Source organism: Ylistrum balloti, unplaced genomic scaffold (assembly GCF_031769215.1).
Source record: "Ylistrum balloti isolate Yb309-2 unplaced genomic scaffold, AGI_CSIRO_Ybal_v1 Utg370016, whole genome shotgun sequence".
In the NCBI taxonomy this organism is placed as follows: domain Eukaryota; kingdom Metazoa; phylum Mollusca; class Bivalvia; order Pectinida; family Pectinidae; genus Ylistrum; species Ylistrum balloti.
In genome coordinates, this window is record NW_026782086.1 from 475,094 (window position 1) to 498,556 (window position 23,463).

General features: G+C 32.2%; 1 protein-coding gene across 1 annotated transcript in view; it reads left to right on the top strand.

Annotated features, from left to right (window-relative positions):
- LOC132548510 (palmitoyltransferase ZDHHC14-like) overlaps positions 1 to 8,142 on the top strand; it is a 31,633-nt gene extending 23,491 nt beyond the window's left edge. Inside the window, exons 8-12 of the mRNA XM_060212378.1 lie at positions 59 to 191; positions 902 to 1,052; positions 1,466 to 1,516; positions 3,867 to 3,911; positions 6,418 to 8,142. Coding sequence (XP_060068361.1) covers positions 59 to 191; positions 902 to 1,052; positions 1,466 to 1,516; positions 3,867 to 3,901 — 370 coding nt within the window. The 3' untranslated portion in view covers positions 3,902 to 3,911; positions 6,418 to 8,142. The remainder of the gene's footprint in view (positions 1 to 58; positions 192 to 901; positions 1,053 to 1,465; positions 1,517 to 3,866; positions 3,912 to 6,417) is intronic.
- The last annotated feature ends 15,321 nt before the right edge of the window (positions 8,143 to 23,463 follow it).

A 23,463-nucleotide genomic window follows, 5' to 3' on the forward strand; every position in this document is an offset into this window, starting at 1 on the left:
TACTCGAGATCTAGATTTAATATTGCAGATTGAATATGTTGCCACTTGTGTTCCACAGTTTGCTGGACAGACGAGGCTTTGTGGTGCCAGAAACCACAGAGATCCACAGTGGACTGAATGCATCCACAGGCAAGGAAAGTAATGCTGTCAATGTAAAGCATGAGTATTATGGATCAACTAATGAAACAAAGGTGTGTAGTTCTTACTGAACATCTCATACAAATATCCAGCGAGAATTACCAACTTATGACATACTATATTTTTAAGGCTCTAAGCTGCACCGGTATATAAGCCACGGAGCCGATTTTAACTAAATTTTTTCAATTTGATCCACATATAAGACTCACTCTTTCTTACAAAGTGGTAAGCGTTACGTTAACCATAGTTCATTGATACAACAGACAATGGGAAGTAGTTGATCAAGATCATCGGTAAAATATTTAATAAAAGTTTGCAAATGAATTATTCACAAATAATCCTTTATTTTATTGATGTAATTCAAATAACATAAATAGCAAATATCAAACTCATTTGGCTTGGGTGCCTATTCAGATTGACTAAACACAGATATAGGGCCAGGTCTTAAGTATGGTTTACTAAACAATCTCTCCATCATTGTCATACTGTAAAATATCAAAAAAGACCCTTGCATGCTGATCAAAGTCCTATGTTATTTCTTCTTGTAACTTACACAATGCCATTCATAGGGTCAGAGGTCACATTTGACAACTTCTTTAAATTTATCAAACAATGATACTGGTATATGCATGGTAGTGAAGGCAGCATATCTTACAGACATTCTAGTTTTCATCAGAGACAATTTCAAGAAAAATGATTGCTCAATTAAACAATTCAGCACAGGTGTCCTAAAAAAAAGAATTGGTTGTTTACTGTTTCACAGACCAGCAATGTGGGAACAAATACCAACAGTGTGGGACCAGAACAGGTGTTCCACGGGAGCAGTAACGGAGTGGGTCCTGTCACCAAACATAGCATGATCAGCTACCAAGGACCAGACGGTTCCATCAACAACAAACTGCCCCCTATCAATGGTAGGTTGGCAATCCCTAACATGGTCAAATTACATGATTTGTACCGTCACAGACAGGTTAGAGTGTTGGGCATTCTTTAGGCTCTTATACAGTGAAATGTTTCCTTCCCTGTCTCATTTGTTGTCTTTCTTCTCCTGTTACATCTCTATCAGGGTTGGTGTGAAGTTTTCCTTATTAGTGGCTATTCATTGGTTTTAGATTTATTTCATATTGAAATACTTTTATACCAACAAAAATAATTCCACTGAATTCATTTATATGATGACTGAGTCATTATGTCTTTTTTTCATATTTTAATTGCATTCATAACTACTTTGGTATTAGTAGTTTGAAAATAAAAAGAATCAAGTGGTCTTTGACAGTTGTTCAGAGAAAAAAAATCAAAAACTATTTTCTGGATTTGAACCTGACAGGTGGAAAGAATCCCCTTTGGAATATGACTTTGACCCAACTCAATTACCATGGTAAGTGTGTGCACTCAGTGCATGTTAGCAATGCATGTGGTGCCATTTCATTGGTTCAGTACAAGACATTTGGTTTCTCTTCAATGTACATAATTTATTTTGATTTTCAAATAACAATAATTTTTGTTTTGTTAATAAATTGAACTGATATTCTTTTTGTCTTTGGTTGCAGGGTCTTTAACTGCTTTCCTGTTTAATTTGTAATAGTGGAAATTTAATTGTTGTATAGTAGTGGATTAGTTCTTAATATCGTGATGTCTATATCTCTAAAATTTTTACCAACTCTTCTGGTAATAAGGTTACCTTGTAAACATAAAGTCGTGAAGTTTTTCAGTAGAAAACTTAAGGGCTTTTGTTTGCACAAAAATTTTAATTGTTTTTTTTTGATTGAAATGTGAATGAAAAGTTGGTTTCATTAAGTTTATTTTTGGGCCACCGGACTCTCTATGTCTCTTATTCAAATGGTGCATCAACTTGGTCAACTTGGCCTAATTGTTGCTCTTACATATCTCCTCATAAATGATATTGGTTCAAAATTGAAATACTGACAACATCTTTCCACATCATTTGAACAGGAGATCAAACATGATCCTTGAGCCCAAAAATAGCTTGGTCGCCTATCCTTGGTATTGTTCTTTATAATATCAGTCAAAAGTGTTAACAAGCAACAGTCATCAAACTACATGTAAATGGATAACAGAATTTTTTTGATGTTGTATATATAGGTTATCCTTGTATTTTTTTCAACTGAGTATATGAAAAGAATTGTGTTTATTTTGAAACATTTTTCTTTTGTATACAAGTTTTTTTTTCCAAGGTTATTATCAGTTACAAGCATATTTATGATAGAAAAACACAGAAGTAATTTGTTAATAACTAAATTCAGTGTTATTGATTCAGTGTTTATACCTGTAATTTACACCTTACCCTTTGTATGATTCTTTAATATCTGTACTAACTCAACATAAATCTGTGATATAAAAACCTAAATAACAGTTCAAACTTTATATGATAGATAGGTAGTAGAAGCAAATGTTATCTTTCTGAAAAGTTATTTTTTTCTGGGTTTATGAACATGAACAGACATTGTCATTTGAAGCAGGGCCTCTTTGCACTAGCTGGTGGTTACCTCACTGAATAACATACAGGAGGCCCACCACAAGCCATCCAGAACAATTAGGGTAAAGTGTCTTGCCCATGGACACAGTCAAAAACCAAGGCTGGTCTGTTTCTCAGCTAGCTGTGAAACACAAACCACCTTGGGTAAAATTCCAAAAAGAAGCCTGTGGAGTTAAATTTGACTTGCAATATGACACGGTTTTTTTCATAAATAAAATCAAATAGAAATCTCAGTTACCCCACTTTGAATAATATTAATCTCCAATCCAAATAGTGCAATTAATACCTCACCTAGATTTAACAGTCATTGGGCTGTTTGTTGGCCTAAGCCCTTTTTTCTAGTTAATTATGAACATTTTTGGTTGTGATATTTGTAGGAAGTTGCTTTTTCCAAAGACACGCACATAGGTAAAGGTATTCTGGAGTATAAAAAAAGAATTAAAACATTTAAGGTCACAGTGGTTTATCAAATATTCTTAAAGTACCTAACTTAGCAAAACAATTTTTCACGCTTTTTTTTTTAATAAACTACAGTTTTTCTCTATAAGCAAATGTAATGCTCTAAATAATAGAAAAGAAAGCTAATACCAATAATACGAAAGGTTTATGTTAAAGATTAAACACATTGTTGTATGTGATGTATGTTTAAAATGCATGTCAATATTGTAGGGTCATGGTTTTATTCATAGCAACTTCTTTCTATATCATTTTAAGGAGCTCACACCATGTGAATGTTTGATACAGATGTGTGTTTAGTCTCTAGAAGGCTTACAGCACAGGAATCCATTGGTACATAAGATTATCTGTTGGTTTGCAAAGAACATTCCTCATCAAAAAAGAAATAAAATAAAACTGGAAACATGGAGATTCTCTTCTTGTTGGTCAGTTACAGATTTCTGCTGTTAGTAGCATAGTCATCACATAATAGGGTGCTGTTTCCTTTTTAATGGAGATCATTCATAAAAAATGAAAATAAGACTTTGGTAAAATGTCATTGACAGACTAAGTTTTGTGTTCTAGAAATATTGAAATTCATAACACAGATTTAGTGCAACATTCAAATATTTATTCATATTTCTAGTTTCGTCAAAAACATAGTCTGTACTGTTGTGGTGGTGCGTGTTGTATTACATGATAATGTCTTTTTTTTAACATTTTTTGTATAATATCTTAAACTTGAAAAAAATGTCTTGCCTGACAAGTGTAATATCTTGTTTGAATACTCTTCCAGTTGACGGAAACCTTCCTCCTTTATATGGCAAATAGCTGGTATTGGGTATGTCTTCTGTATAATGTTCTCACTGCAAATCACTTATATTTTGCAAGTACACAATTCAGTGCTAGGGCAAAATGAGAATTTAGTTTTTGACCTCTTTATTATGATATGTAACTTTAAACTTTTGTTATGTTTCGTCATCATTTCTCAGGATTATTTCAATCTTAAAGCAAAATTTTGTCACTTCAATTATTGTTTTATTTGTCTTTGCCTTGGCAAAAAGCCATGATAACAATTTGGCTAAAGAAAAACCCAAAAAATTACTGGTGAAATGCAAGTGATTTTCAGTTGTGTTGACAGTGAATGCACCCAGCAATCCCGTCCTAGATTGGTGACATCACACTATATTTTTGCTTCCAGTATTGTTTATTTCAGATTCCAGTTGCTCATTGATTTTGACTTTTGAGTTTTAAAAGTTTCAAGCTTAATGCTGTCTTGATTTAAATCACAGACACTTGTCATAATCAAAGTGGCTCAAATTATGAAACCAACACCATACAAATGTTCTGTGAAGTAATGTGTAAAGCTTCAGTTTTTCATTTTTTTCCAGCCATCAATAAAATGCCAAGTGCCTGTGGTTCACTTCTGTTTGTTCCCAATTTTTTTAGCTTTTATTTAGCAGTTGTGATTTGATTGTTACATTAGTGCATTTTGATTTCATTTCATTCATATTTTCTCCCATACAGTTATAATATTAAGTCAAATAATAATTATATTATTTGTGTTCTGCTTTTTTGAAGCACCTTTTTAAAAGTCAGAACATTAGCACCTAGTTAGTTTAAATTTGATGGACAATTACTGGAAATACATTGATTTTGGATATTTTCCAGGAAAGTAAAACGTTCACCTGATTTGGGCCTATTGTGCATAGATGTAGTAATACACAAAATTACTGTCTTGTTCTCATGTTAATAATGTTTTTGTACAATGATTTGGTCAGTTGAACAACAAACAACTTAATTGAAATAGACTTGTCAATAATACCTACAAGTTTTCCTTTATCTGAATGTGATGGTATAAGGTCAGCTAGGATGAGCAACATAACAGAGTGATACACATAAATATATATGTTTATATATTTACATATATGTTTAAGAAAATTCAAATATTGTTGACATACACGCTATTTTTTGTTTGCCAAGTTTCTGTCCTTTGTTTATTTGCATAATTTTAATGAAAGAAATTTAACATTAAGTCAGGATAAATGGAGACAAATACGAAACATTCAGGTGCATTCCTTTATAATTTAAAAGATACTTTTCACAGAACTCCAACGTACTACCCAGATCATTTTCTGTTTGTTAGTTATGTTTTTTTTCTCAAATGACAAAATTAACATAATATATTGCAATTTTTTTTACCATAGACATATGCTCATTTTATTTTTCATTTGTTAAAAGTATTAGTGTGAAGATAATGTGAATTTGTGTGTTCATTATGAGAATCTTTTCCAGTTCAGCTTCTTTGAGTAATCTCTTATATTGAAATTATGAATAAAAAAAATGGGAAAAGTTCATTGCTAAGACAATCATAATTTAACATAATTGAAATTATTTGCAGTGTTATAATTATGTTAAATTGGTATAAGATAACCAGTATTTGTTTGCATTTCATTTTTTAATTATCCTTGCTTTTAAAATTTCACTTCAGGATACAGGTGTCATTACTAGGGCTGTCAATGATAAAAGAGAATATAACAATACATATTTTCTGCATACAGTGAATAATTTCCAAGAGACAGACTACCTGTTGAAGGATATCAATATCAGTGTTATAATGGACATTCTTAGCTGTAGCTAACTGTTATCCTGATATGCATTTTAGGTTAAATTATGCACTGGGTGCAATCGAAAAATTGAAAGTAAGAAAAACAAAACAAATACATTGGTTTTTTTTGTGTTAACAGACCATAATGAATGTCAGAGTTACTTTCTATGGTGTATTTTGTTTTTGTTTCTATTACCAGTCATCATTTGGAATAACATATATCAATAACACTTCAAGGTCTTGTCAGGAAATAATTTTAATATTGTTTGTAGTAACCCTTGATTTTTAATTTTTTTGCTAAATCTCGGTACAGTCCAGCAGTTAATATATTAACAGTTGTTCAGCACTTTTATCTTTTTGCTTGCTAGACCATAGTGATCTGCAATTGTTATTGTTGAAATATAACCATAAAACTAGGTTTCTGTAATTACATGCTATGAACTAAATATAGACAAAACTGCAAATGTGTGACCTCATGAATAGAGTACTGTTAACCTCTCCTTAAAGACTAAAAGAAACAAAAGTTTCTGTGAAAGTTAAATAAAGTAAGCTTGTTCATTTTTCAGGACTATGTTAGAAATTTCCTCTGTCTTCATACCCTGTAATACATATATGGAAAAAGATATTTATGCTTTATGTGGCAGTATAGTTCTAGAGAAAGATATGGTTATTAGAGACGATTATGCACACGGTGGATGATAATGTATTTATGTTTCTCATGTGTTTGATGTCTTTGCAGTGGAGTCCACCCCAGTCACACGACTGGAGCCTGAACAAGGTCAGCCAGAGTGTACCCAAGAAATTGACAGTGTACAAACTGTTGTATACACCTACCCTCAACAGACTGGCTTGAACAGCCAGTGGGACAGCAACAGTAGTGAACAGCATCTCTTCCACAGCACTAGTATCAACCAGCCTTCAATGTAACTCCACCCCATGTTAGAATTCCACACCTCTATCCAGACGTTTACTGGAGTATACACTGTACTTACTGAAGTCAGCCAGCATCTGTCTGACCTTCAATTTATAACTACTTAACACATTATTTGTTAATGTTTCGGAGAGTGGTAGCCTTGTTAGAAATATTTATCAAAATCATGTTCAGAATGTATAAGTCTGTTGTCAAAACAACATTCTCAATAGTTGAAGGATTAATTTTGCTTGAAGCATTAAAAAAATCTACTTGTAACAATATATTTCTGATGTTGTGAGTATTCTACATTAAAGTGTACAGTTGCTTCCTTACATAATATATGTATCTGTAAGCTTTTACCCTTTGGTGTCTTATTCCTCGGAAGGAGGGAGGAATTTACTGATTTTTTCATGTATTACTGTTAATCTTGTCTTTGGACACCTTGTAATTTATTTATAGAAGTGCATATGCATGTAGTATGTCATGTACATATTGGATTCCCCTCTAAAAAGACGTAGCTTCAGTGCTATTTTTTCTGTATCGTCTCTACATGTGACTATAATTATCATTTACTCAGCAGTAATTTATTTTGTCATATATTTATAACTATTAGTGAAGAATGAAAGGATTTTAACATATATTCACATAAAAAAACCATGCAGATTCACTAATATTCTGTCATAGTTTAAGTTTGATGTGATGTTGTTATTTCATGGTAGGTATCTGCAGTTAAATATCAGAATCATATTTGTCAGTAAGGGCAACAATGTGGCCATGACACACAGAAAAAATAGGATGTACAGAAATGAATAGTAGTTTAAACAGTTTTTCTACTGATGAAGGTTGAATCTAATATTGCAAGTTAATTCAATACACGTAGAAAAGTGCTTTACATGACATAAGGATTAGTGGTGCAAGGGGAGCTAACTAGAGCTCAACTGTTATCCATGACAAAGTAGATTCTTTGTATTTCTCAGGGTGATGTTTCTCCTCAGCTAACAGATCAGCTATAAATTCGATTTTAAATTTTTAGAGTTTATCAAAGAAATTTGAAAATAATATAACTTCAAATATTCATTTAATTTTGATCTTCCTAAAAAACTGTGGCTAAATTCTTTATGTACTGGGTCTTCCCAAAATTTATTAGTTTACTTTCCCTTATAAAACATTTATTAAGCTGAGATGCACCAGGACATCAGATTGTCAAAAGCTTGCCAACAAGAGTTTCATGAATGGCAGGCTTCAGGTTTGAGAAGATGAACCTAGATTATTAACTTCTAGAAAGATATAGATTATCTTTGTCCCTGAGTTATTTGGATCATTACCAATTACAATGTAATCAAGTCTACCAGAGAAATGTAGGCCTAGCCAATTATGCTCAAAGGGTGAATGCCTACCTAGGTTGAGTCATGAGGTTGAAGCCAGAAGATTTGACTTTTTAAGAATCATTGAAATTTTCCCATTAGAATAAATGTGATTCTGATTTTTTTCACAGGTCACATTTTATTATTTCAAAATTGACATCCAAGTGTGGTCTGTTATATGCTTTTCTTGTACTTATATATTTTTTCTTTCTTTCTTTTTTTTTTTTTCTTTCTTTTTTTTCAAGTTTGATAAAAGATGCAGTAGTTTAACTCTTCCAAGCTTTTATATAGCATTATGGCAAGTCATTGCTGAGCTCAGTTCATAAAACATAAATATTGTGATATTTCAAATTTTGCCATTATTTTCTTGAACTGGTATTTTGTTCATGAAATATGGGGCATCAATATATTTTCTTTTTTTTTTTGTATATTTTTTTTTTTTTTTGTGATCAATTTTATACCTATAGTTACTTTGTGTCTATGTAACTTTTGGAAATCATTGCAAATGAGTTTTTTCTTTTTTGCATGAAAAATGTTATAAAATCATGTTTTTTTTACATTGTTTGTAAGGGGATGCTTGTGTGGGTTTTAACATTTGTCTTAAAATTATATTGAAATCCCTTTCAATATCATTTAATGTGTAATTTAAGGAAGATATTGCCATATTAAATCACAGTGCAGCAGGCTGTTTTATATTTGTAGAGCTGTATAGAGGAAATTCAATATTTTCATGATTATAAGCTGGTGTACAGTTAAAATAGATATTACGTAACTCAAGAAAAGAAATTGATACTTTTTGATCTCAACCTATTGGCAACCAGTCTTGTTCTTTCCCTGGATAATTTTGTTTGATTATCTTCAAAACAATATCAAAATGGACAGCCTGTGGATTTACCTTTTGTATAAAGTGTTTGTTGTTTCCTCTATGGAATCATTGATACATTGCTCATATTCAGATCATTATGATGTTGCATTCATTGTTTAATGGATGCACTGCCTAATGGCTCATTGAGTGAAGGAAAACCTACAATTTATATATTGTAATCACTTATGTCGTCTCTCTGTGTTGTACACTTCTGTGTATGGTGATTCTTTCTGTGATGGTGTCTGTTGGATAACACATTTCAGAATATTGTCTATAGTTTCTGATAGAGGATTTCACATTTCAGAATATTGTCTGAAGTTTCTGATAGAGAACTTCACATTTCCGAATATTGGTAGATTTACCAAAATTATACTGGTATGCCCAATCATCCAATCATGTAAGTCGTTGTAAGCATGTCACAGCATAATCATCCAATCACATCTATGGTTATAAATATTTCACATAGCATTTCAGCTTTGTATTGTTTGATCAGATGAGCATCATTCATTTGGGGCATTTTGAGAGACAGGAAAAAAACAATACCACCAATTGTATGTATTTGTGATAAAGGAAATGCAAAAAATTTTTATTTATGACACAGGAAGAGTGTGTAAATAAATAAAGATCTTATAACACAGGGAATTTTAAAGATATATAAAGATCATATTTATGACACAGGAAAAGTGTATAGATACATAAAGATCTTAATGGCTTTGATAATTATCTGATAATATCAAAGAAACCCAATTAAATTTGTCATTAGATGACCTGGAGTAGGACATTCAGTTTAAAAGGTACATCATTTATAAATTTCACCACATTGTGCAATGTTAGTTCATACAGGTCGTAGAAACAGTACATTTAAACATCTTAAACTATCTGATATCTAATTTCTAGTCATGAGTCGATCACAATTCATCACGCTAACTGAGGTTTGAAGATATCTTAAACTAATTGAGACCAATATCTATTGATATAACAGGGTATTCATCACTAATTGATTGTATTTATTGGAATTTACAAATATCTGCTTCAGCATTGCAAGAAATATAAGGTACATACAAGTATTTATTAAAACTTGTTAATTTTAACTTTTAAAGTATGATAGTACATAACAACAATGGTAGTTTGATAGATAATTGTAAATAAAATGACTTAACGTTTGACGTGTGCAAGTCCTGAAATATTTTTTTTGTGTAAATAGTTATTCAAATAGGTGTTATCTATATTGGAAGCATGCATTAAAAAGTACCTTGAATTTCACACAATTTTGATCCCAAAATGTACATTAGTAAGCATTTGTAATATATTGTTAGAAGGAATTACAGTACTGTCATAATTTTGTTCATATAATTTATAAGTGATTTCTGAAAATTTACATACTTGTCACTTTAAAATGGGAGAATACATGTTAAACTTTCTTTTTTTTCTATACGTTTTTATAACAAATTCATCCTGATTTGTATTGAATGACAAAACATTCCATTTGGAAGATAACAGGTATCGGTATCCTTACACTACAGTCATGCAGACAGTAATATTAGTGTTACTGACCTGCTCATTAGTGCCTCACATAACCAGACATTTCCTGTCCTGTAGGCCTAGTCTCCACCACTAAGCATGGAACATTAAAATTCTTAGTGTGATTAGTAAGTTACAGTCTGTTGACTTGATGAGCTTTAAGTAATCTTTTATTGTTGGGGAAATATCTACATTTCCTGTTCGAAATGCTTCTGTGTTAAATTATAAATGGAATATATTATCATATAAATCATAATTTCAGTACATAATCAAGAACCAATTTTTTTTTTTTTTTTTTTTGGCTATTATAGTTGGTTGTTTCCTTTAAACATATAGATATATATTTAGATATTGATTGATAATTAAATCAAATTATTGGATCATTACTATCCTTGTATTCAAGATTGCACTTCAATAAATGAAATTATTATTATCCTATTAATCTTTTTTTTTCAGTAAAGATTTTGAAAACATGAATCCATACACCATGTCCCATTCACAATGTAAAGAATAGAAAGATTTATACACTGTACTGGTACAAGGCATATATTTATCTGTATCCAAAAGAAACTTTTCAGAAGATAGTGTTGTATTAATGATTTGAAAAGTTGAATACACATGCTTCGGAGTATCTGACTATTAGTAAACATATATAAGCAAGTCGATTTAGAACTATTGTAGGCGTTGCCACAAGAGTTATTTCCCCTTCTGCCACCTGTGACCATGTTCCATTTAAATGATTTATCTTTCATTCCTTTTAAACACACACCCTGATTACAATGGTGTTGATCTTAATCATCAATATCTCCTTTCACAATACATATATGTATACATATTATGTGTTTAGCATGTGTATCAATATACTACTAAAATCATGTGGATATTGTCGTGTATTAATTGTTTTTGAAAAGCTTAAGTGATTTTATTGACTGAACTTGATTGCAAATTTTGCTATTTAATCATTGTATGTAATATAACTACTTTTCGTATTGTTATGAACTGTGGTTGAAAACTGTATACATGTTATAAAAGAGATGTAGAATTGTTAGAATAATTATCAAAGAATGCTGAAGACATCCACAGAAAAATTGCTGAATCGGAAGAAGCAACATTATATTGACTGAACTTCATCCCAACTCTTATGATTTAACTAAGTAATATTTCTACTTTTCGTATTACAAGAGTGACATCAAATGTTAGGATGATGAAGTTGTGTATTCATATTATAGACAAAATATGGATCTCTACAAGTTATTAGATGCTGTTATCTTGGTGATATATTCATGTATAAGGTTTAAGTAATTACTGTAATTGAAAAAGGCTAGAAACGAATAATGTTGAAATTATGGGCTGTAATCGGACTCATTAACCCAGATGTTATCAGTTTGTTCATGTAATAGTTTTACAAACATCACAATCACAAGGTAGTTTAACATTGTACCATGAGATAGGTTGACTCATCGTAAAGATGATAAAAAGACTTTGATCTGAAGGTAGCATTAGTCCATTGTAACGATGGTATGTACTCTTCTGTAAATTAAGGCTTTCTGATTTTGCCTGGAACTAAATTATTTTGAAAACTTAATTCAGTCTGGAAAATTTATTGTCCATATAAACTTCAATGTATAACCAAACCTACATGTTGGGTAAACACAACAGCGTTGTTGTATTATGTTGGCTCTGCAGTGTCTAACTTTTGTTAATGTTTAAACGAGTGATGGTAGTTATCTAAGTAATGAGGTTATTTAAACTGAAGACAAAAACATTTTTAGATTAGTTAATTGTTTTAGATTATGAAGAATATATTAAGAAAAAGCAATCTTGAAATTGGCTTTTAATTGAAATTATTGAAAATAATCTATATGATCTTATCAGAATTGTCCCATCCAACACTATAGATGTTTCACAATATGCTTTGAGTCATTAAATATTCAATAAGCTCGGTAATTGGCGCCCACGTTAGGTGACTTCCCTTGTGAGTATACCCACGTGTCTGTGGCTTGTCGTAATTCCACTGTCAGAAGTCAGCCATCTTGTGATCAGTAACTATTTGTGTAAAGTGCATCTCTACTGGCATTGAATGAAATAAACATGATTTATAAAACAAGAATGGTTCCTCTTTTCTTTTGTTAGAGTCATTTTGAAATACGTTTATATTTTGTTAGCATTTTTCTGAATTGAGAACATGACTCGATTGACCAAAAGTTACATGGCGGATGTTTGATGACGCAGAAGATGCTTCGTTTTCTGTAACTTTCAGATACTTTTTGGGAGGACTGGTTAATTCTTTCATTTGTTCATATTTTGCCCTCATTTAATCGATTTTTAGTTTAATTTACGATTGTTGATATGTCCTGCTTTTGTTTAAACATAGGTGTATGTAGTGAGGTAGTTTTACTTTACAGATTAACCAATTACTTGGTCATCCTGCACGTGAAATTCCTGTTGTGTTGTACTTAACCCCTGTACCATTCCAAGGAGTTATGAATGTCTCTTCTGCATCTCAGTTTTCATTTCGTTCCGTCGAACTTAAAAAAACCCAGAATCCCTGCCTCAAAATATCATTGTTCACGGAGCCTTAGATCTTGTAAACATACTAACAATATACATGTATAGAACAGACAAATGGTGTTGTGGGACCTTAATTAATAAACACCACGACCTAGTCTATTGATATGTGAAAATAATGTTGATACTGCTTAAAAACTCATAATGACGGAACTGGACATTGGCTTTCATTCATACATAATTTGATTTATTGACTGAACACATGACTAATAAAGTTGAACTTGGTTCTGTAGCATTCAGTTAGATGCTTCGTTTGAGTATTCATTCACAACTTCATATTTGACTTTAAGACTTGCTCCATATGTAGCCATGTGAAAAAGTCGCGTCGACTTGCTACCAAGATTTATCCCAAAATCAACAAGGATGTGAGTCATATTTTAAATTTAGGATATTTACTATGTGTAATTGACATGTAAGTTGTTGTTCAAAGAGGTATTTCTATAAATAAAATGTAATACCTGTTTAGATGTGGCCTGCACGTGTACCTGTGGTCAATCCATCTAAATGTTATCTATGATTGCTTACTACAAAGTGTGTATAACGTCAAACGTGGGCAAACGACTCAGTGGCGGTAAATAAAGTACCTCTGCAGGAGACTGGAAACTACTTGACAGTTAGCTGGGTATCTTTGCCAAATTACACGTCAACCTTACCAGTTACAGTGTGATAGAATAGGACCTAAAAATTGTCATGTTAGAAAATGATTTTGTGGGAGCAATGGATATAAGTGGACCAAACGTCAGCAATATCCTGTTTTACCTAGATTTCCTAATGTTTGTATACTTATGATAAAAACTATGATTAAAAAAAATTACCTATAACGATCTGCACACGTGCTGTGAATCTTAATCACCTCTAGATTACTCTGTATTTTTCATTGTCACTATGCACAACTTGTGTCTGTTTCTAATTGAATTGTTTTTCAATGCTGCCATTTCTGCAATTGTTTTAGTTTCTTCTCTTCTATCCATTCTAAGAAAACATTGTGGTCATCTGATCTGAAAAAAGGCGTCACGAATTCATCAAGATCCCCTGATTTAATACTGTATCGCTGGCTTGTATAAAAAGTTCAATACCGCACAAATTGCTGAGGCAATCAGTACCTATGTATTTGCTATATAGCATACAGGAAAAACATTACTATTAATATCGTCATTTTGGTATTTGTGTTTAAGTAGTATGTAACTTACTTAGTAAACAATTTTGTATGAATGAAGAGATCGTTACAGAGACTTGGATAAGTACCATCTTAGCAGGAGAGAAGTGTTCGGCACGCATTCCCCTACAGCCAAAATATGAAAATGTATCTTATCTAATTAAAGAACACAAGTTTTTGTTATCCATTATCAATATTTGCAAATTCATCAGAAATGTAAATAGTATATGGAAATCCGAAGTAAAACTGTCCTGAAACTCTTCATAGACAACGAAGCCGAAAAAGACTGTTAGAGAGCATAAGAAAATAAAATCAGTGTTTTAGAGGGCCATCAACGAAGAATCGCTTTAACAATATATAATACCTACTGCTAAAGGGCATGCTGAGCGGTCTGTCAGTACCTGTGTATAGGATTGTTACAAAATCAATGGTAGAAGTGAAGCTGGAAATGACGAAATCTCCGTTTCCTTAATGATATGCAAATGAAAAATACTTAATCAGTAATTATGAACAACCGATGGCATTGTCTTGGAACAACCCCCAAGAACAGGCCTTATGTCTGAAGGATGTAGACAGACACAGTACGAGTTCAAAACTAATTTTTTCTAACCTTCATCAAAAACACACGTAAGAAAAATCTAAACGGTGAGAAAAGACAGGAATAAAGAGAGACACGTATAATCCCTATTTAATATAACCTGATTACTGAGAAAGAAGATAGAAAATGACATTCATCATGAGATTTTTAGTTTACTAGAAGAAGATGAGATTTACGATCTATTTATTTAATAAGGGTACGTGTTGATTCTATGTATTCTTGTTCGCATGGCTTCCCCCCACTTTGTGCTCTGTCTTCATGCTAAACTTACAGCGCAATCAAGATAGATAAACCAGGTATATTTATATTATATTTTATCTTATTGGCTTAATATCGTTGTTTGATTTTATGTTAACACTAGGATTTTATTCTGTCTATAAAGTATCAATACAGTAAGTAGTATTTGAGTGTAAAATTGAAGAATCTTACAATTATCTTAATTCATTCATTTGCGAGATATTTCAACCGGATTACTAAAATGTAATTCTCAAAATATCACGCATAAATCTTGTGAAATAACGTGATATGTGCGTGCTTCCATGGGATACTAATTGAACACGCATTGTAACGATGGTAGACGTTCGTTCTATTTAAAGGTATAGAAGATTACCCCGCATTAATCTCCTGGTCAAATTGTTGAGATATCAGCTATTATACATATTGTGTAAAAACCTAGTGAGTGTTCTAAAATAACATTCCTGTGGTCAGTTACCTGTGAAGTAATATGTCAAAATAGCAACATTATTTGTGACGTGAAATAAACAAAACAAAACAATGAGCAACAGACGCTCTCCCTACGTTAACACAAGGAGTAATTTGTCTGGACAACTTGATTGTATGATTGATTAAAACAAATATAAAATCTAAAATTTATTTTTCTTTCTATATTCCCTTTTGTCCTCTAAATAATTTAGATTACCTTTATTCATTAATTGGTTTTTATTTTCTAAATTCTCGATAGGACGGAGCACGAATTTTACATATACATTCTGCGGTGGAACGACCATTGATATTGTGATATACTTTGTACGAATGGTCGACGAAAATTAAAACAAACCATTTTTGTTAAGGGATCAGCGAAAGTAACGACAACACAACAGCTTTATTTTGTACCTGATAAACAGGTAAATATAGACATACATACCTGCAGTAATCTTCCAACAATGGTAATACCCTAAAGTAAGAAGTAAAACAGACTACAAACAGTCTTTAATATTTCATGGTAAAGAATGAGATGATAGGAGATAATCCCGATGTTTTCTGTACCTACTGTTTCTGTATTGACCTTGTCCTTGAATGTTGGAATTATTAACATGTTTTTCTGTTATACTTTACTTGTTCTGAACACTTGTTGTTCTTGGTTTCTGGTATGTGGCACAGGAAGGGTGATGCCTTTCCTGTTTTATTTGTCTCCCAAGTCGATGATTTCCACTATTGATAATACCTGTATATTTTTCTCGATTGTTGAAACTGTGGTATTATCCTTGTGTGCTGATACTCTTCATAAACATTTCCTTTAAAGGTGTCTGGTATGTGTAACAAACGGAATGACGACTTTCCGCCGTTTATCTCTTTAGCCGACGTTTTTGGCCATTGACAATACGTGGGTATTTGTTTTTGATCGTTAATGTTGTAGTATTGTCAATGTGTGTTGGCATTGTAGGTATTTTATTATTTTCTTCCAATCATGAATATATGTTGTTTGGTGGAATGATGGTTTTCTTTCATTTGTGTGTCTCCTTTATTTATTTATTTATTTATTTATTTATTTAAAATACATTTATATTTTATCTTAATTGTTGATGCTGTGGTAAGTTTACATACATAATCAATGTTTCTGAGTAAGAAACAAATTAATGATATATAACGATAGATAAAGTACAGCTTCTAAATAGCCATGTGAATGATTAGACAAAATATCACTGTCCTCGTGTGAAGTAGACCGCTTTGGTGTACAATAACTTATTTTCACATAAATTTCCATTCAGACGGTTTAAAATTATTAAGTTCCATCTATTCATTTATTATAAATGCCGAAATAAAAGAAAGCAATATTTATACGTTGCTGGTTGTTATAAAACTATAGTAAGAGAATTACCTGTAACATCAGTTGGAAAGGATTTATTTTATTGTACATTGGAAAGTACAACTGTCCTTATAATGCTAAATTAATGGTAGGTATAACTTGCTTACTGGTCATGCACATAGGATTTTGATATGGGAATTACATTCTGAAATATACGTGACCCTCATGTAAAGCTTTGACTGACCTAAATGTCCAAACTCGGTATCTTTTCTTGTAGGGTTGTCGCCGTCTTTGTCACTGAAGATTCTTGTGTCTACAAACAGTTATATGATAACTGACAAGTCACGACATCAAATGTTTGTTTTTTATTACAGAAACTACCAATATTCATTCAAACGCTTTAATTACACAGAGCAATACTCATGTTTTTACAGCTCTTTAGTGGAGTTTTTCTGCACTTCAATTAATTGACTGTCAGATGATCAAACAGTGCGATATCGAAGTTGGAGGGTTTCTACATGGAAATAATGATTTAGTTTTGTAATAACAGTGACATGGGGACGATATCGTGATGAACTACTGCCACATATTAAACATGAAGTACAAACATGATTGAATCACTATCAAGTCACCCTCTTGACATGAAGTAATACTATCTATAATTAAATATTAATACTACAATATTATTACCAATAAAAAAGAGTAATTTGACCTTTTTGATTATTGTTGGTGTGATCTTAAATTTGACATGAAGATATAAATAAGCACTACATGTGGTGCTGGAACATTACACTTATTTATTTATCTTTTTTTTTTTTTTGATGTTGGTTATTGTAAACATAGTTCATTATGTATTAGGGAAAATACGGCATTACTTGTTATTCGGTTTTCATAAGCACGGTACATCTTATTGCCTAATCTTTATAAATACTATTTTACAATTATCTTATTGATGATTGTGATGGCCAAATAGTCAAAAAGCAATAGGAAAGACTTTGATATTGATGACAATATTGTATTTGTTACAAAACACACACCTGAAACACAACATCAGCGATAAATTTACACATTTTATAATTTTCTTTCACTCTTACACTGTGATTATGCAACATTGTCTTGCTTACCAGCTAGGAATGAAAAAAAACATGAATCATCCAGTTGATGGGAAACGTTTCTACAACACAAAGTACAAGCAAAACGTAAAAGAAAAAACAAATTGTGTAGTTTTAATTCGTTTTTAACATTATTAGTCATTTAATGTTTGACAAGTGATCGAACCATGACCAAGTTACAATAGTTCCGCTGTTACGTTTCTGCCGTGAATGTCTACCAAACACTGGGTCCGTTGTCACGTTATACTACGATCATACTTCTTTCATTCATAAAAATAATTACTAAATACCTTGGTATGTTATGAATCTTAATATACTCCAATCTTATGACGCGCAGCTCTAAAAAAAGTTGATTTTCGATAGAATCAAAGGAATCTTTGTGTTCATAAAAGCAGTTAAATGATTTTAAATATATTTGTACCTGATCTTTGGACTATAATTGACAAAGGCGTTTAAAGTTTGACTTTAAATCACCATTGAAAATTAAAGTGATTTAAGCCTTTGATAAAACACATGTAAGGTGTGTCAATGCACCCTCATGATAAACCCCTCATAGTTATTATTAAATCACCATGCTACTGAGAATTGTTTACATCTATTTTTACTACTACCAAAACGATGAGGCAAAATATTAGGGATTATGCTATGTCTCTAAGGAATTATCTTGTAAACGACCGAAAAAAACTTGGTTATGATTATTGATATATCAAACGAAAAAAAAAGGAATATGAAATGTACCATTAACCATCATAAACAAGGAATGTGCAGAAAAAAATAATTTAAAAACTTTTTCAGAGAGAAACATTAATAAATATGTTAGCAGATTTTAAAATATTCGTTGATGTTTTTATGTTTTGAATAGATTTGATTCTTTGAGTGAATGATTTGATTGCTTAATCTTTATACTTATTTGCTATATACCAGTACCTCATCTTGATATGTCCGTTTGTTAAAACATCAGAACCGTGAAATATCACGTCCTTTCCTCAGTCTAGGACTACCTCTATATTACATAAAAAGACATCTTTATCAAACAAACAAACAAAATCATAAAAGAATGTAATTTAACGTATATCATCTTCTTAGTAGTAGCAGCACTCTCATAATTATGTATCAGTAATGAAACAATGAAAAAAAAAATTAAAATTTTTTTTTACTGACTGATATTTGGAAGATTACAGAAAATCGTATAACATCGGCTGTAAATAAAAATGATCCTTAAAGGCCAAAAACTGAAAAGAGATGTAAGTGAGAAAGTAACTTTGAACATAACACCAGCCGATATCGGTTCAGTCCAGTATTAATTATGTAACCAGCTTCTCGCTGGTTTATTACATAAATTACTATTTTATATATTTATCGACTATTTTTACTTTGTATTTTTGTACCAATCACTATTTCACTGGTAATGGTTACATTGTACGGAATATTATCGTAGAGCATTTAGTATAGGGATTATTGCCAAGCAGAAATATGATATCCAGCTTAACAAAATCTTGAGAAACAATTAAATCAGTTTTGTGTTTACAGAATCCGCTATCTCCTTGCAATAGTGGAATTTCAAATATCATTTTAAGGTAATATATCAACAGAACAAATACTCTGTAACATGACAAGTATGTAAAACGGTGAGAAATATTCAACAAGATACATATAAGGCTATTTTAGTCCCCTCTTCTCACGACAACCATCTCAATCGATCATAATATCACTATCATTGATTACCTAAACAGTGACTACGAGTTTCATAAAGGTGTCAGGATACCTATTGATATCTCGGTTTATTGAGAGAGAGTAGATGATAACAGGTCTGATAGATTTATAGAGCACTGGTTATGCATTCCACTAACTCTATTATCATAAACACGTTTATTTTTTGAGAAAAATAAAAAAAAATATCACTGAATATTGTTAAAGATACACTATTACTGCAATTTGTCACTCAGCGCCAATATATTTATCGTTTAAATCTGTGGTTTACTACTATGTTCAGAAGCATAGTCACAAACAATAGTATTCTATAGTTCAGTCAAGAAACATCTTATTATGTTAATGGTAGCTAGTTAATTATATGTGTGTTGAAATTATTTTACAGCGCCAAATAGTCAACAATCCAGAGATTATGTAACAACAGCTTGTAACAAATGTGATATTTGTATTGAAACCATTTAGGGAGGGCAAGAATTAGCGTGAGTATGATTATCCTCTGTACACAGAGTACAGAATGTATCAAAACAACTTCATAAACAACAACAACAATAAAAGAGAATCACGGCTTGTAAACAAAAACATGTTTTCAATGTAGGATTTATAGAGTGAGTAAAAAACGTGGACAAAGGACAGATTGATCCTTCAGGTTTAAAAAAAAGAATATAAAGCGAGAGGTATTCAACATCCAGGTTTACAGTGTCTTAAGTCCAATCCGACTGGTATTTAATGAAGCTTTGTATATGGCATATCCTGGTTACTCAGTATACACTTCAGTTGATTCAAATATCGATTCGAAAAGTGCCGACAAGGTATTACCACTAAAATATGAACTTTAACAAAAACTACAATCCATTTTCTATTTATTAATGGTGTCAACGAGTCAGTCTTTAATAACGTAAAAGAGCGGCAAAGGAAAATCAATGTATTCCTGCGACACTCGCTAGCCTTCATAAATCTCAGACTCGTGTGCTATCCTAGAGACGGACGAGGAGTGCTCAGACAACCATTCTCCTGGGGGCCTCTTAGTTTTATAGCTTTGATTGTTTATGACAAAAACGAATTTGTTTTTTCCGCATGTGCAATGCATGCTGATCCTTCTTTCAATGAAAATCTTCATTTATTTCGCAATGAAACTTTTAAAATGAGTCCTCCTGACGTGATCTCGTATAGAGCATTAACTCGATACATTATCAAAGATTGGACTTTTGTCACGATTTGGATACAAAACTTGTAGAAAGACCAATCAAGAGGTAAACACGTTCAATTACTTCCTAGGACATTGAAATCATATTTCATTAATGTATACATATCAATAACCTGGTGTTAACTTTACATACTATTGTCTTTGTAAATCTATATAGCATTATTGTAGAATTAGCTTTGTCATTGTGAATATATACTAACAGTGATAACGGCTTTACGTGGTGTATCAGTGTACATCTACATATGGAAATTAGTCAAGAAGTTAGTTTGAATAGAATTTGCCAAAGAAATTGCAATACAAACCAGAATATAAAATATATCTTACTGCTTTACTTGACGTTATCTTTTCAAGTGACGATACAAACAGTATAAGGCATAGATATAATGTATATAGATACGATGTACATAAACATGATGTACATAAGTATGATGTACACACATTTACAAAGACAATAGTATGATGTACATAGATACGATGTACATCAACATGATGTATATAAATATGATGTACATAAGTATGGCAACAATTTAAATTTGAAAAATTAAGTCACAAGTTCTGATGCAAATGATAATATCACCTGTCCGGCATAGATATGTCCAGAGAATTTATCCAGTGGAAATATGTCTTATTTTAACATCACGGTCATATCAGGAAATCTGTTTTCACGAAATATGACGCTCATTTATAGATATGTTCCTCTAAAAACCATTTAGTGCTGAAATTTATTACATTTACTTTATTTGGGGGTAAGTGTACTTCCCCATATTTGACATTTGACATTTATTTCAGTCAAAGTAGATTTCTTCAGAGGCCTCATCGGTTTCAACAATTCAGGCCCTTAACACCACTAATGATCCTGGAAGGACGAATAGGTTTGATTCATCATTTGATTCTTCTGTATCTTAATTTAAATCTATATAAAAAGGTTCTATTCACATGTGTGTATCGTACAATGTCTGTTTATAAAAATAGAAAAAATGAGACGGAGTTTTTTGTAAATATGTGTAATATATCATATCTTGGTTATTAATATCTGTTGATAAGCACATTTTTTTTCTTAGTGGCTGCAAAGTTTCCTTCTCAGCGAAGTCTGGATTTCTTCCTCTACCCAAACCTGGCATGTCCTTAAGTGACCTTGGCTGTTAAAAGTACGTAAAGCAACAATGAACTAACAAACTTAATTCCTTTTCTTCGTAGAATTTTAAAATGGTCCGTTTTAAAATGTCATATCAAAAACGTTTTTTTCTAGTTTTCAGATGTTTCAGTAATACATGAATGTAGGTTCATCCAATATCTACCAGTAATTACATTATCTGAGTTGTAGGCTGACACAATAGGCCGTTTAAATAAAGACTAGCACGTTTAATTAAGAATTCTGGGGTAATCTAGTTTGTTTTAGGGTACAATCCTTTTTAAACGATGACCATGATTTACCACTTTGTAGTTCTAGGTGGTATTTTAATTAGTATATGAATAGTTTTAAAAGTTCATTTTCCGGAGTATATACACCCATTGATATGACGGGAGAATAGGATACGGTAGGAGAGAATTGAAGAAAACAATAAATAACAACAGTGCGTTGTTCTAGCCAGGAGAACACTTAAGGCAATACAGTGTCTGTCTAAATCAACAGACTCTGCAGGGGTAAAATAACAGTCAACTTTCCTATATCAGTTTCACACTCGAGGAGGCAGACCACAATATATACATTAGGCTTTCAATAGGTAATTTCTTTCGTTTTCACACTCACAAGGTGCCCCTAACATTGTCTTATTTGTTTTCGAGTTTCCTACCAACTATGAAGTGACGGTAATTCGAGTCCGCTCGCTGAGTGTGAGTAATGCCTGTGCACTTGTTGTGGGCGTGACCTCTGTCGATCTACTGGCGTCCTGGTAGGAGACCAGCGTCGTGGGAGAGTGACACCCGACTGTATAAAAAGGCGGGACGATGTTCAAAGTTACCAATACACCACAAGGCACCGGGCCAAACACACCATACGACTTTCGTTGTTCGAAAGGTTGTCATTTAAAGCTGACTGGAATCGTGGAATCCAGTGATAATCGTTTCTGATAATATTTGCTTCAGAGCTAAAGAGACTAGACAATATGGAAAACAGGAAAATAGTACTTGTGAATCCACCACAGGGACGCTCACAAGCTAATGACTATGCCGAAAAATGTATGAACTGTGCTCACAACAAAATGAAAAATACTTTTACAGAAATTGAAAAAAGGAAGCATGTTTCTGTATCCAGACTAAATAAAGAACAACAGAACATCGCAATGGAACTAAGAAAAATGAAGAAATCTACAGGAAATCTTGCAAGGTCGAAAGCCACTAAAGATTTCGGTTCCAGTTTTCTTGAGTCAGAGAAGAGCAGAATTCGTCAATTCACTGAAAGCTCTAAACGGGACGGTTACAGGTCTGACGGAGCTAGTTCTGAGGACAGTTGGGACGACAGGAGCGAGAAATCATTTGATGATGATAGTGTGGATTCAATATTCGAAGAAGGCGACAGATCACCGAGGAAGTCGTCACGGAGAGGGTCCAAAGCTACGTATGAGGAGAGATCGAGGGAGGAAAGACTTACTAACATCCAGCGTCGATTTTCAGCCCAAGTTAACTTAGAAGTGAAAAAAACTCCAAGACTTCCGAAGGTTTAAACTTTTTTTACTTTAACCTATAATTACGATTTTTGTGGAACATTCATATGTTGCATTGACATCCAGACTTTTAGTACTAACGGGT